Genomic DNA, 12,187 nt, shown 5'->3' with positions numbered 1-12,187 from the left:
TTAGGCTTGAATGAACTAGGATTTTAAGCAAATTTGAATTATAAAATGAAATGCTGAATAAATAGATATGTGGGAAATCTGTACCTGTCATTGTGTTGCCACCTTTGTAAGGTATCCTTTTAATTGCATCAATAAGATCACTTCTTCTGAAATACTGATTTAAATTGAACTCTGTTCTTGTATCTGAACTGTACTGAACAACTCCAACTCTTGTCTTTTCTTCCCCAATGTCAAAAGCTGATACAAGGGCAACCATGAAGTCCAGAATGTATCTGAAGTTATTTCTCCCTACACTCCATGAACCATCTACCAGGAAAACTAAATCTGTCATTGCACTTATGGAACATCCTGGAACACACACACACACAAAAAAATCTCTGTTAGCAAATGAGCAATTGCATTCTTACAAATCAGTGAGAAATGTCTAACAGAAACTTAGTAGGTAAAAGCCAAAACAAACAGATATTTAATAGATTGATAAGATTGGAATATCTTACTTGGGAAAGCATTATTCACAGAAGTGAACACCCATACAAGCCTTCTAACTGCCATTACCAAAAGAACTTTCACCTAGATACTCAGTTTTGAGACATTTCTCATGCTATTCCACAAGTTCTGTTATGCCATAGCAGATGAAAACTCACAAATAAAACTTTTTGCAACACCTTGACATTATGGGAACATTTCATTTTGTTACGGGAACATTTCATTTTGTTACCACTTCTACTCTGCATCTTTATTTCCCCATAATAGCTGCACAGGTTCTTCTGCAATGCCTTTTATCCACAGCACAATGACTTTTGTTAATAGGACTAAGACACTCATGGACTTGCTCAGATTAGTTGCATGAAATTCCTAGTTTCAGTACCAACTTTGCACCTTATTCTTTCAATGCGGCTACAAATTCTTTCCATCCCAGTCCCTTCCCAAGTTTTCTCAACTCTGGACAATTTTACAAGTTAACTTTATCGCTAGGTAACACAGGAACACAGTTTAATTTTATGGGGCACTAGAGCTAGACCTCACTAATCTCTAAAATGTCAGATAAGTTGAAAGACAAAACACCTTACTTTGTAATTGAGCCTCAACCTTCTTTTCCTCTGGTATCCCTGGACCACCTGTCTGAACTGCACAAAGCACAACATAGAGAGAATTAATGGAAGAAATCAGGTTAAATTTGTTAACATCAAAGAAAAGCATGTAGGGAACTAGAGACACAAATCTGACAAGCCTCAGAACATGAAAACGTAAATGCAAGTTATGAATACATCACCTGTACTTACAGAATTGACAACATAGCATTCAGGGCAACACAAAATACAGAAAATGCAAATAACTAAGAATCCTCTGTATTTGTACATCTTGTACAGTAATTACCTGAAAATTAACTGTAACATCCCTGTATGAAATACCAATATTACCCCTCTCTAACACACAGGGGAACTCACCATAAGTAATTTTTCTGTGGTTGTTTGGGAAGGCTGAGACAAAATGTGTCATAGAAGGTAGTCTGCTGTGCTTCACGTTTTTATTTAATTAAATTTACTTTATGCTTTATTTAATTATTAAATATAAATTATAACAATTTAAATTCCATATTTTATTACACATATAGATATACTGTGTCACATTTTATTGTTTGATGAAGGTAGTTAGCTTTTTTTCCCCACACACACAGGAAGCTGGTCAGATTCATTTGTTACTGAGGTCAATGAGAATCTTCCCCTTGACTTCAGCAAATGCAGTTTATCGGAAGTAGTTTTAGTTCAAAAAAAACAGTGGCCTCCTGCAAAGAATTCTTTAAGGGTTGTCAGACACAATATATCCATGTTCGTCTCCTCTTATCTCTTGCAAATTATCTCTGCTTCTACTAGGAATTACGCTTAATGGGAAAAGGCTGTTCAGACAGCTACATCTGATCAGAGTTTACATATGTAGCAATATTTTGTTGAGGAACTGGAACAAAGCCAAGTTTTGTGAATGAACACTCAGTTATCTTACTTGGTTTTCTAATTGTATTACAGGTACTTACTTGTCAGTTGGCCAAAAACAGGTAGACTCTCCTCTCTTTCATCATATGAAGTTATTGATACAACATACTCTATATCAGGTATAAGATCTGATAAGACAGTTTGGGTGGTGCTAGGTGAGAGAGTAAATTCTTTAGTAGGCCCATCTGCAATAAATATATAAAACAGTTAATGCAGCCTTTAAATCCAGTAATATCAATGACAAGTTGATCATAAACCAAAAAAAAAAAAAAAAAGCAACAGAATAATCTATCTAAAATCCAGTGATAATTTCAGAACAATACACTTTCTTTTTTCCTGAAGTATGAATTTTGAAACATAAGACTTCAAACTAACCTGTTTTCAATAGTGAACAAAATTACTGAAGTGTTTAATAAATTCAAAACTTACAATGCACATACAAAATGTACTATCATCTTACAAATCATGGTCCAGTTCCGATTCAATATCACTTTTACACTGATTATTTCTCAAAGTGAAATAGAATAATGGGCGTCTTACACAGCCATTATCAGGAAGTCATATGGCATCACTGCATCATTACCTGACACATGCAATATTTCCCCTGGGAGAAGTACTTGAATGAATACAATACAATTCCCTAACTTTAAGGTAAAAGCATAGAAGAGGAGAATAGTGATGGTTCTACCTTCTTTTTGCTCCTTGCAAAAGAAAGGTGTCCAAAACCTATTACTTGCAGTCCCCAAAGGGTAAATGCTATAGTAAGAAAAACTCTAACTTGGAACAATCACTGGTCTTTCCTGTACGCCCTTTGCTGCTACCCAGTCTTGATCACAAACTTCAGAAAGATGTTAATAGCTACTGTTATACCTAAGCTAGATATAAGTGAAAATAAACCCAAGATTTCCAAAAATTTAATGACATAACAAAATTTTACAGAACTCACCATTTGTTGGAACCACAGTTATCCTGTAACCCACTATTGCATCTGGTGGCCTTTTCCATGACATTTGAACATTATGTTCATCTATAATTGTAAAATTCAAGTCTGATGGTGGATTAACTGCAAAAGATTTATACCAGGTGGATGTTTAAAAGTTTGAACAAGCTTTGGCAAATGAATAAATAAAATAATGTTTAGCAAAGCTTACTAAAATTGTCTTTGCATAAATTTGTTTCCAACAAATATAAAGATATGTTGTTGGAAAAAGAGTAAAATAAAAGCTGACAAAATATGACAAAACATCAAAGAGTATACGCATTACAGAGGACAGCACAGAACATATGTTTTTTGAGTTGCCAAGACATTCAAGAATGGCCAGCAAAATCAAGCACAATAGAAAACATGTTTGGATACATGTACAATGAGTTTACAGATAATCACCACATATGCAAACATTTCACATAACAATTAAAGGAAATTTTTTTACATGCTGGGTGCAATCCGTACAAGCATGCCAAATCACAACCTGCTTACAATTATCATGAGATCATTTAGGACATTGAGAACACAGTACTCTTCTTAATTAGACATCGAAGTATTGATCAGCTTTTTAATATAGTCTCTGCATAGTCATATTTCTTATCAATTTCACTGAATCTAGAAACTTGGCAGAGAAAAATTATTTTAAAGAATACAGGAAAAGATTGGACATTTTATGTTCAGTAAAACAATTTCTGTTAGGGTCTACATATGAATATACATGTAAAATGTATATCAGTCATAATAATATACTGATGTATCATTTTGGTTCAAAATACAGAGAGGTCTACCCCTTTGTTCCTAGAAGCCACTAAAATGACATACTTTGCATAAGACTGCAAAGGATTCAGGAACTAAGGGGATAATAAATGGGGTTAGTAATGGTTGCAATTTGCTGAAATATTTGAACTGATGCAAAAGTTCACAAAAATAAGATTCTAGCTGTTTACACCAGATTGCTGTACAATTTCAAAGGTGTAAACTATTGTTTTCATGTTCCCTTTGCAGCAGGTGTACCCATACTAGTAGTGGCATTTTAACATAAAATGCCAGTATGGTTCCAAACAACACAATGGTTAATTATGAAAAGACAACATCAAAGTATATTTATGGACATTTATTTTACAGAATTTATAGAAAACAGCAAAGAAGGCACCAGTGATCTGAACAAATGACTGCAAATAAAACTTGTAGGAGCTGATGACAGAAGTAACTGAACAGTACAGAAAGAAATAGTTTACATACGCTATTTTGCAGCATCATGCATATGTAAATGAAATGTTGATTATTAATTTTATAGCTTCCCACGATGGACAAAAGCCTCCATGTACAAGGTTTATTACACAAAGACGTTTCATAAATATTTTATAATGATATTCTCTTTGTAAAATTGTCATGCTTATTCATGCAGTATTTTACTGACTCACTGTCAGTGCATGGTAGGTGTATTACACATTATTGTTTAAATAGTTCTACAAAGTAAGATTAGATTCAGCCATACTTTCCTTAACTACTGTGAGACTGTTTTGCAGGCATATTTAATAGACAGATCTACTCTGTTTCATGGAAGATCTCCATCACATGTCAGATTTTGTTTCAGTTTTGAACATAATTTAAAGAGCAGATGAAGAAATAAATGCTAGAATGTATACTTATGAAAAGACACTGTCCAATTGCAATAAGTAATAGTGAGCTCAAAAGAACTGGCAACCAATTGTGTACGCATTTTTTTCCCTTTAATTTACTGTCATTTCCAACCATAGGATAATATGGCTTTTAATACTAATACAATAGATACGCTAGTACTGAAGTAAATGTTATTTTTCCTATTGTCCATACACAGGCAGTGAGATTAGACCATTAACCTGCATGCACAGTTTAATCACCATTCAGTTTATGACTATCACAATGCTAAAGACAGCAAGGTAGTTACTTAGTATCAAAATCATGCAACACGTGTTAATAGTAAAATACATTTAGGTGATAAGAATATCATTATAAAATATTGTTTCAGTAGCAATGGCTCAGGACAAATTTAATGCAAAGGCAGAGACAACTGACCTGAGCATGCTTTTAAAAAAAACTCAGTACATGGAAAAAATAGCGCCACCAACCTTGCAAGTAAATTGGCATGTTGCAGCAGAGACTTTAGGCTTTAACTGCTGAAGGACAGCAGCAGCCCAACTTGTTGGTATCCAAATGACCGGATTCCAGATAAACTGAAAAAACTGACTGTGAGGAAAAGTCTTTAACATTTTAAAGGATTTTAATCCATTTTATGAAAATTTCAGATGTGGATCTTGGCAGGTAACAAGAATAGTAAGTACATCAATATATAAGTGATGTATCTGTTCATCCAGGTGTACACAGCCTTTTAGAACAACAGCGTTGCAGGGGACCTCAGAAAGTCCCCTCGTCCATCCCATGGCCAAGACATGATCAGCCACCCCATGTCATTCCTGACATGTTTGCTCAGATCATTCTTAAAGACCTCCACTGTTGGCAAGACTGCCAGCTTCCCATGGAAATTACTTCAATGCCTCAATCCCTTTATCACCATAAAGTTATTCTCGACACCTAACCCCAGTCTTCGTTGCTGCAGTTTAAATCCATTCATTCTCAACCTATGGCTGGCTTATCAAACCAAAGCACTGAATGCTTCTCCCATTGAAATCCAAAAAGGAACCTCGCCTGAGTGAAAAAAAGCCGGTTTATATCCAATGTCATCAAAATGTCTTCTGGATGGCCTGTGAGCTTTTGATACTCAAACAGAACCTAAAAAACCTCCATGGACCTTCACATGGGTCTGATTTCACCTGTGTGAAACTGGCTGCAGGACAAAGACCAAACCATGGTCATATGACAGAGAGCAGTAAGTCAGTCTGAAGTACAGCAAAATATTTAGACAATAAAAACCTTACTGCAATAATTAAACAGGGCAACTGTTACTCCACCTTCTGAAAATTCTTCTTCCAGAAGGGAATTCACCAGTGGAAAAATAATACATCTGCAGTATGGAATCAGAATCAGACTTCAAGGAACAAAATATTCCTGCTTGTGGTGGGAGTTTGTCCCATTACAGGAACAAACCTTAAAACTCCACTCTACAAAGGCTTACATGTGAGTGCAGCTTTACTCAAGCAAGCAGTCTTGATGTTGGGCTACTTGCGTAAGTGAAGTTGCACATACGCTTACAGTGTAGTGACAGTGCTGATCAGTCTGACCCTGTGTCCATCAAAATCCATGCCTCACTGACTTGCCAAAGTACAGGATCATGATCGTAACATGTGATGGCATTATAGTATTGCCTTAATACAGTGATTCCACTGTTGATGCACAGAAATGTATGGCGCCCCTACGGGTTTCCGGTGTAGTAAAAAAATAACTTGCTGTATGACAATAATGTTTATACAGTGTTAATTTCCACCACTCTTAGAACTATGTTATGACAACTTCCTGGATCAGATATCCTACCTTATGCACCACAAAAGAAAAAAAAGATATCAGACATAATATATTCATTGCCATTCCTTGTGTTATATACATGTATAATAACAGTATATTTTCTGAAGCAAAAAAAAAAATAGAGCAAGGCATCTTTCTCATGCTATGTATGTCTTATACTAACTAGTATTACTTAACAGATAATATGAACCTAATATACAAAAGTCTACAGCTTTTTATAGATAACACAATGTGACTGCTGAAGAATCCCAATGAATATCTTAACAAGACAGAAGTAAAATATAATCAGAAGATCAAGCAATTTAAATCTAGAACCAGACTTAAAAGTGATATAACTTGGAAGTAGCTGCCATCCACAATCCCTATGTGAAACAAAATCTGTAATTCCATCACTGGAAAAGACTAACTACCATAAGTGTGTGAAATAACATGTTAGCCCATGTCAAAATAACATACAGATCACAGAAGCTGAAGAATCAGCCCAGCCTTGCTCTCACTGAAATAACCCCTGCTGAGGCTGGAAGAGGCCAAAATTCATCTACTATTTTCTTCATATATGGCATGGATTTGACACAACTAACTAGATGACGACCCCAGTCAAGCTCCTTTGAAGTCAGTGTTGCCAATGTGAATGGGAGGAAGAATGAGCTATAGCCTAGCAATGTCGTAACGAGCAGCTTCTCAGCCTTGTTAGATATTCATTGCCAGTCACAACACAGAAACATTGCCACCAGTATGTTTGCATTTTTTTTATTTTATACATGTATATTAAATTTCTTCAAAATACAAGATATATAGCTTATAAGTGTATTTTGAAAAAAAATTCATTTAAATATATATACCTATACATATAAAGATGTATGTAACTGAACATAACTGCACATATATACACACACTGCATGCATGAATCACTACCCAATTTTACACGTGTTTGTGCATATATATGTATGTGCATGTGTATATGTATACTCACACATGTACACTTTCCTTCTAATTAGCAGTAGGAAAAACAGGGAGTTATAGTCATCTTCATGTATATACAAATTTCAATTTCACACATCAACCTATATGGTTCTTTAGGAACTTGGAAATCAATAGCCGGTTTCTCGAAAGATAGAAATCAGACATCAACAGGTAATAAAATAATGGTTCCACCAACCAGTTCCAAAGGTGAATAATAGATGGTTAACTTCAAAAGTTTCAGCTATCCTGGATCATCTCTAAACCATTCAGTCAATGAAAATTAATATACTCAACACAAACTTTATTAACCGAGAAACTTGCTAATCCTCTGTAACTGCTGTGCTGCAGTTTTTTTGTTACTTACTGTATTGCATGTCCTGGAGACAGATTTTTCACCTGACAAACCTTTTTCTGCACTACACAAAGGTCCTATGCTTGGCTCAGTGATGCCCTCCTTCCCTGCCTCCAGCCTAGAAAACAGACTTTTCTGGGTCTGAACCAGTTCCTGAGACATTGAAAAGTCAGCACCTTCACATGCTTGGTGAGGTCACACGGAACTAATGATTTCCTCATTCCTCTCCTGTGCCTTTGAAAATCCCTCTGTATTAGGAAATGTGACACACTACACAAGCCATGACATCATCACAGCATTACCTTGAGATTATATCTAACAGGTTATTTACATACTAATCTACTTGGCTTAATTATGACTAAAATAAGGAAAAAAATTCTTATCTAGTGAAAGGACATATATTTCCCCCTGGCTCTTTGTGATCACAGATGGAAAAAATACTGTGACAGAAAGAAATCTTGACATGAGGACGCACAAGGAATGCACTGGAGTATTGCAGTGCTGGACTAAAATGGCAAAAAACAATTTAAACAGAGCATAAAATATAGCACCACGCACAAGAATTTTAAGCTGAGAAAGAGACATCAGAAGGATTACAAAATAAAACAAGAAGAATTTCACTATAAATGTAAACAGCAAAAATGCTGAGCATGAAAACAGATTTGCTTCCTTGTCCAGGGTAAACAAACAGCTTCCCCAGTGAAAATGCCATGAATGCATTTAGACTATATGTTGGTTTTAGCCCCTCTACTGCTACAGTGATCATCCATCTAGAAACCCCTGTGCTGCTGTATCTCTGTAGAAAAGCTCTAATACCATTACTGCAGCTCACTGCCTTGCCAACAGCAACAGAGCATAGCTCTCACGAAGGACTCGCAGAGCAGCTGTGATGCTGATGAAGAACCAGTTTCATCCTGGAAGATTCAGGAATCTATGAACAGCAGTATCGGATAAACACCAGATCGACTGCCAGGGGAGACTGAAAAATGAAAGCTGAAGGAAGGCAGAAAAATACAACTAAGGTTTTCCTTCCCTCTGCTTTCACTCCATCTTCCCACCCCATATCAACAATCTTTACCACATCAAATGGCCTTCTCCCTTATCCTCCTCTCACTTTTTCATCCCACCAAGTGTCTACCCACACCTCAGGGAAAGAAAATTCAACCTGCGTCTCTTGTGAACACCACATGGAAAGCCAAAGGAACAAAAAAAAAAAAAAGAGACAGGACTGACTGGTGGGGAGAGAGCTTTGCCACAATGTGATGTGAAAGTAGGAAAAATAGACAAAAGGACAAAAGTCCACAGGAGAAAGTCAGTTCAGCAGACAGGATTTAAGTCGTAATGATACCAGAACGAAAGTAAATAAGAGCCAACATGCAATTTACAAGATGATGCAAAATGGAAGTACAAAATTAGAACAGTGCAGAAGGATGACCAGTATAGTATAAAGAAAAAACACACTGCAAAAAGCTCTACAAAAGCAGTTCCCACCAGAGCAAGTCCTAAAGTACTCCTAGCTTTGAACTTCTGTTTCAGCACCACTATTTCTCACTCCATTTCCAGCACCACTATTTCTCACTGCACTTCCTACTCAAGACACTTTTCTGCTCTTACTTCAAAACTCTGAGCTAGGAGAAGTTTCTTGTAGAAACCTGATCACTGTAAACTACATATTTTATTTAATACACATTTCTGAATGCAGAGTAATGTAAGTCCTGTCCAGGAGCGCTCTGCAACTCACAAGATCAGGCTTTGTCCACTCTTGCTTAGCAGTGGCGCATCCTTCAACATGAGATCTAAACAAGCTTGACCAGCTTCTCTGGCAACGCATCTAGTTTTGCTGTTATAAAGTAACTGCATGCTTCTCCAAATACATTTTTGTAGCTTTCATTAATAGTACTCAAGCTATGACTGGTTTAGTCCACACTATAGCTAAATAAAACACCTTCGCTTACATTTGAAATAACCTACTCCATACATGTAATCAGTGGTGCAGGACAATAGCAACATTACTCCAGCTCTGACTGAGCTCCCTCCTAAGATGGGGAAGAGTGCGCAAACACATCCACTCCCTTCCTCCATCAAAACTGTACACTTTCTCTGCTTTCTCTGGCACGGCAGTCATGCATTTCAAATACAACTCTGAAATGACTTCAAATGACCTTTTTCGGTTCCTCAGCCAACAACAACGCAGCACAAGAGGGAGGCAGCAGGCTGATACTCTCCTAGGGTGATCAGATGTTGTACTACTGGCAGAAATGTCATCCTTTGCCAGAAAGCCCGTCTGCCTTACATCTGTGTGCCCCAAGCAAGCACTGCTGCTGGGGTGGCAAACGCCTCAGAGGCATCTCTGACACCCTGTGCTTTTAGTAGCCATCAGCCAAGGTGACACAGGAGCTTGCGCAGGCCACGATCAGGGAATTTGTTTCAGTTCAATACGGAAAGAGAAGGAAGGGAAAAAAACTGAGTTATCAGATGCTGGCTTCTGTTTTTTACCCAGTAATTCCAGGGGAGTTCACACCCAGCAGTTCAGTTCACCCTACAATGGAGCCAGGTCCCAGAGGTCAGATCAAGTCATTTCAGCACAGGACGTTCAGCATCTCTATTTCCCCTGGCAGCCACCGCTGACAGAAGTACTGTTACTACGACCAAAGCCACGCAGCTCACACAGAGGGCGACAGGGGAGGTTGTCCCCACACTTGCTGTTGAACCACCAAGGAGGCAAACATGTCAGGGCCAGGCCATTTTGAGCCACACTGTGGCAAGTGTGGTGGCCACGATGGGTCTCCCCAGGTCTTTGTGCCTGCAGCTGGAGGCAGGACACCACCATGGGCTGACAGGGACCTCAACCTCCAGAGAGACTGGGCCAGGGCCCTGTGAGGAGGAGGAGGAGAAGAAAGGCCTCTTTGGGGGTGACGGCGCCACATGCATGCCAAAGCCTTGGGGCACCGGCCACCACAGCAAGACCTGGCCTAGGCCCAGCTACCCTTCAGCGGGGCCCAGGACGTATGTCATGGAGGCGGCAGCATCTCCCCGGGGGTGTCCCCCAGGTCAGACCCGACGTGGAGACTGAAGCATCCCCGAGAGAGGGTCCAGCCACCCCAGCGCTCAGCCGGGGGTTGCCCCGCCGAGCAGGGGAGGCCAGTGAGCCGGCAGGCCGGCGGGGCGGAGGCGAGGGGTCTGGCACGGACAAAACACACAGGCGCAGAGAGCCAGACTCTGTTGGAGCATTTTATTTCAAAGCTGCGGGTTGTCGGGTGGTGGGTTTTTCGTTTTCTCTCTCAACATAACTAAACGAGACTCTACAGCACAGAGCCCAGCCGTTCTTGGTCGGTCAGCGGGGCAGCGCCGCAGGCCCCCACCGTGCCAGGCTGCACGCCAGCGGTGGCAGTGGCAGCGGGCTCCTCGGGGTGCTGCGCCCGGGTGGCCGTGCCGGCTGGCCCGCGTCCTATCTGCGGGGCGGTGTGGACAGCACACCAGAGAGACAGAGAGAGGGAGCTACGGTCCGGCTGACTAGCCGGGAAACAGAGCACAGAAGGAGCTGGGCAAGGAAGGAGAGGCATTTCTCTGAAGGAGAGAAAGAGAGAAGGCGAAGTAGTTACACTCAAAAGTGGAGAGGGAGAGAGACGGTAGCTCAAGGCTGATTGGGTGGTTTGCTGGTCAGTGGGGCACTGGGGGCAAGGTGGCAGGGAGGGGAAGGTTACCTTCAGCCTCGATGGAGGAGAGGAGGGCGGCTGCACACAGAGCAGCGACTGCCGAGCACAGCGCTGTCTTCATTTCTGCCCTTTCAGATCACAACAACATGAATGAATCTGCAGTGATGGGGGGGGGGGAGGGAAAAAGGAGAAGGAAATGATACGCGTGGATTAGAGGATTGCGTGGGTGTATTCATGAAACATAAAAAGACGAACCGTGGATTTTACTTTGTTCCCTTATCCCTAGCCCCCACCCACGGGATCAGGTTGAAACCTCTAGACTTGAAAACCATCCAAGATGATGACAGATCTGCATGACTAACTGGAGAGTCTCGTCTCGCAATAATGCGCCTTTTGTTGCTGAACCCTTTCCAATCATGGCAATCACATGCAGCTTTAACCTAGTTGGGGTTAATTTGATCAGGGAAGCGCGGTGAAGATCCGTGCCTCCACATGGGCAGGAGCCAGGAGGGAGCTCCATGACTTCATCGCCGAGTCTGATGATAGCTAATTCAGAGGTCATTCCTGCCTTGGATCAACTAAATGTCTCTTTCAGCTGGGGATTTTATGCGGCTCCTTTTTCATAACTGTTGAAGCACTTAGTTAGCTGTGTTTTAGTGGTCTCAAGGCAGTTTGGAAACTGTAATAAAACTTTTTTTGAATGGTTCTGCCTACGAATGTGCTATTCTTCATTTCTTGAGGGTCTGAAATAGATTATACAGAAGTGTGTGTAACACAC

The 12,187-nt window shown here is 39.8% G+C and overlaps 1 protein-coding gene across 1 annotated transcript in view; it reads right to left on the bottom strand.

The window, feature by feature from the left end:
• Positions 1-11,530, bottom strand: part of COL12A1 (collagen type XII alpha 1 chain) — a 100,554-nt gene extending 89,024 nt beyond the window's left edge. The window contains exons 1-5 of the mRNA XM_059835443.1: positions 11,458-11,530; positions 2,938-3,054; positions 2,033-2,176; positions 1,071-1,127; positions 85-348 (exon numbers count right to left, since the gene is read on the bottom strand). Coding sequence (XP_059691426.1) covers positions 85-348; positions 1,071-1,127; positions 2,033-2,176; positions 2,938-3,054; positions 11,458-11,530 — 655 coding nt within the window. The remainder of the gene's footprint in view (positions 1-84; positions 349-1,070; positions 1,128-2,032; positions 2,177-2,937; positions 3,055-11,457) is intronic.
• Between the last annotated feature and the right edge of the window lie 657 nt (positions 11,531-12,187).

Source organism: Gavia stellata, chromosome 2 (assembly GCF_030936135.1).
Source record: "Gavia stellata isolate bGavSte3 chromosome 2, bGavSte3.hap2, whole genome shotgun sequence".
NCBI lineage: Eukaryota > Metazoa > Chordata > Aves > Gaviiformes > Gaviidae > Gavia > Gavia stellata.
This window is presented reverse-complemented; position numbering and strand designations above follow the sequence as displayed.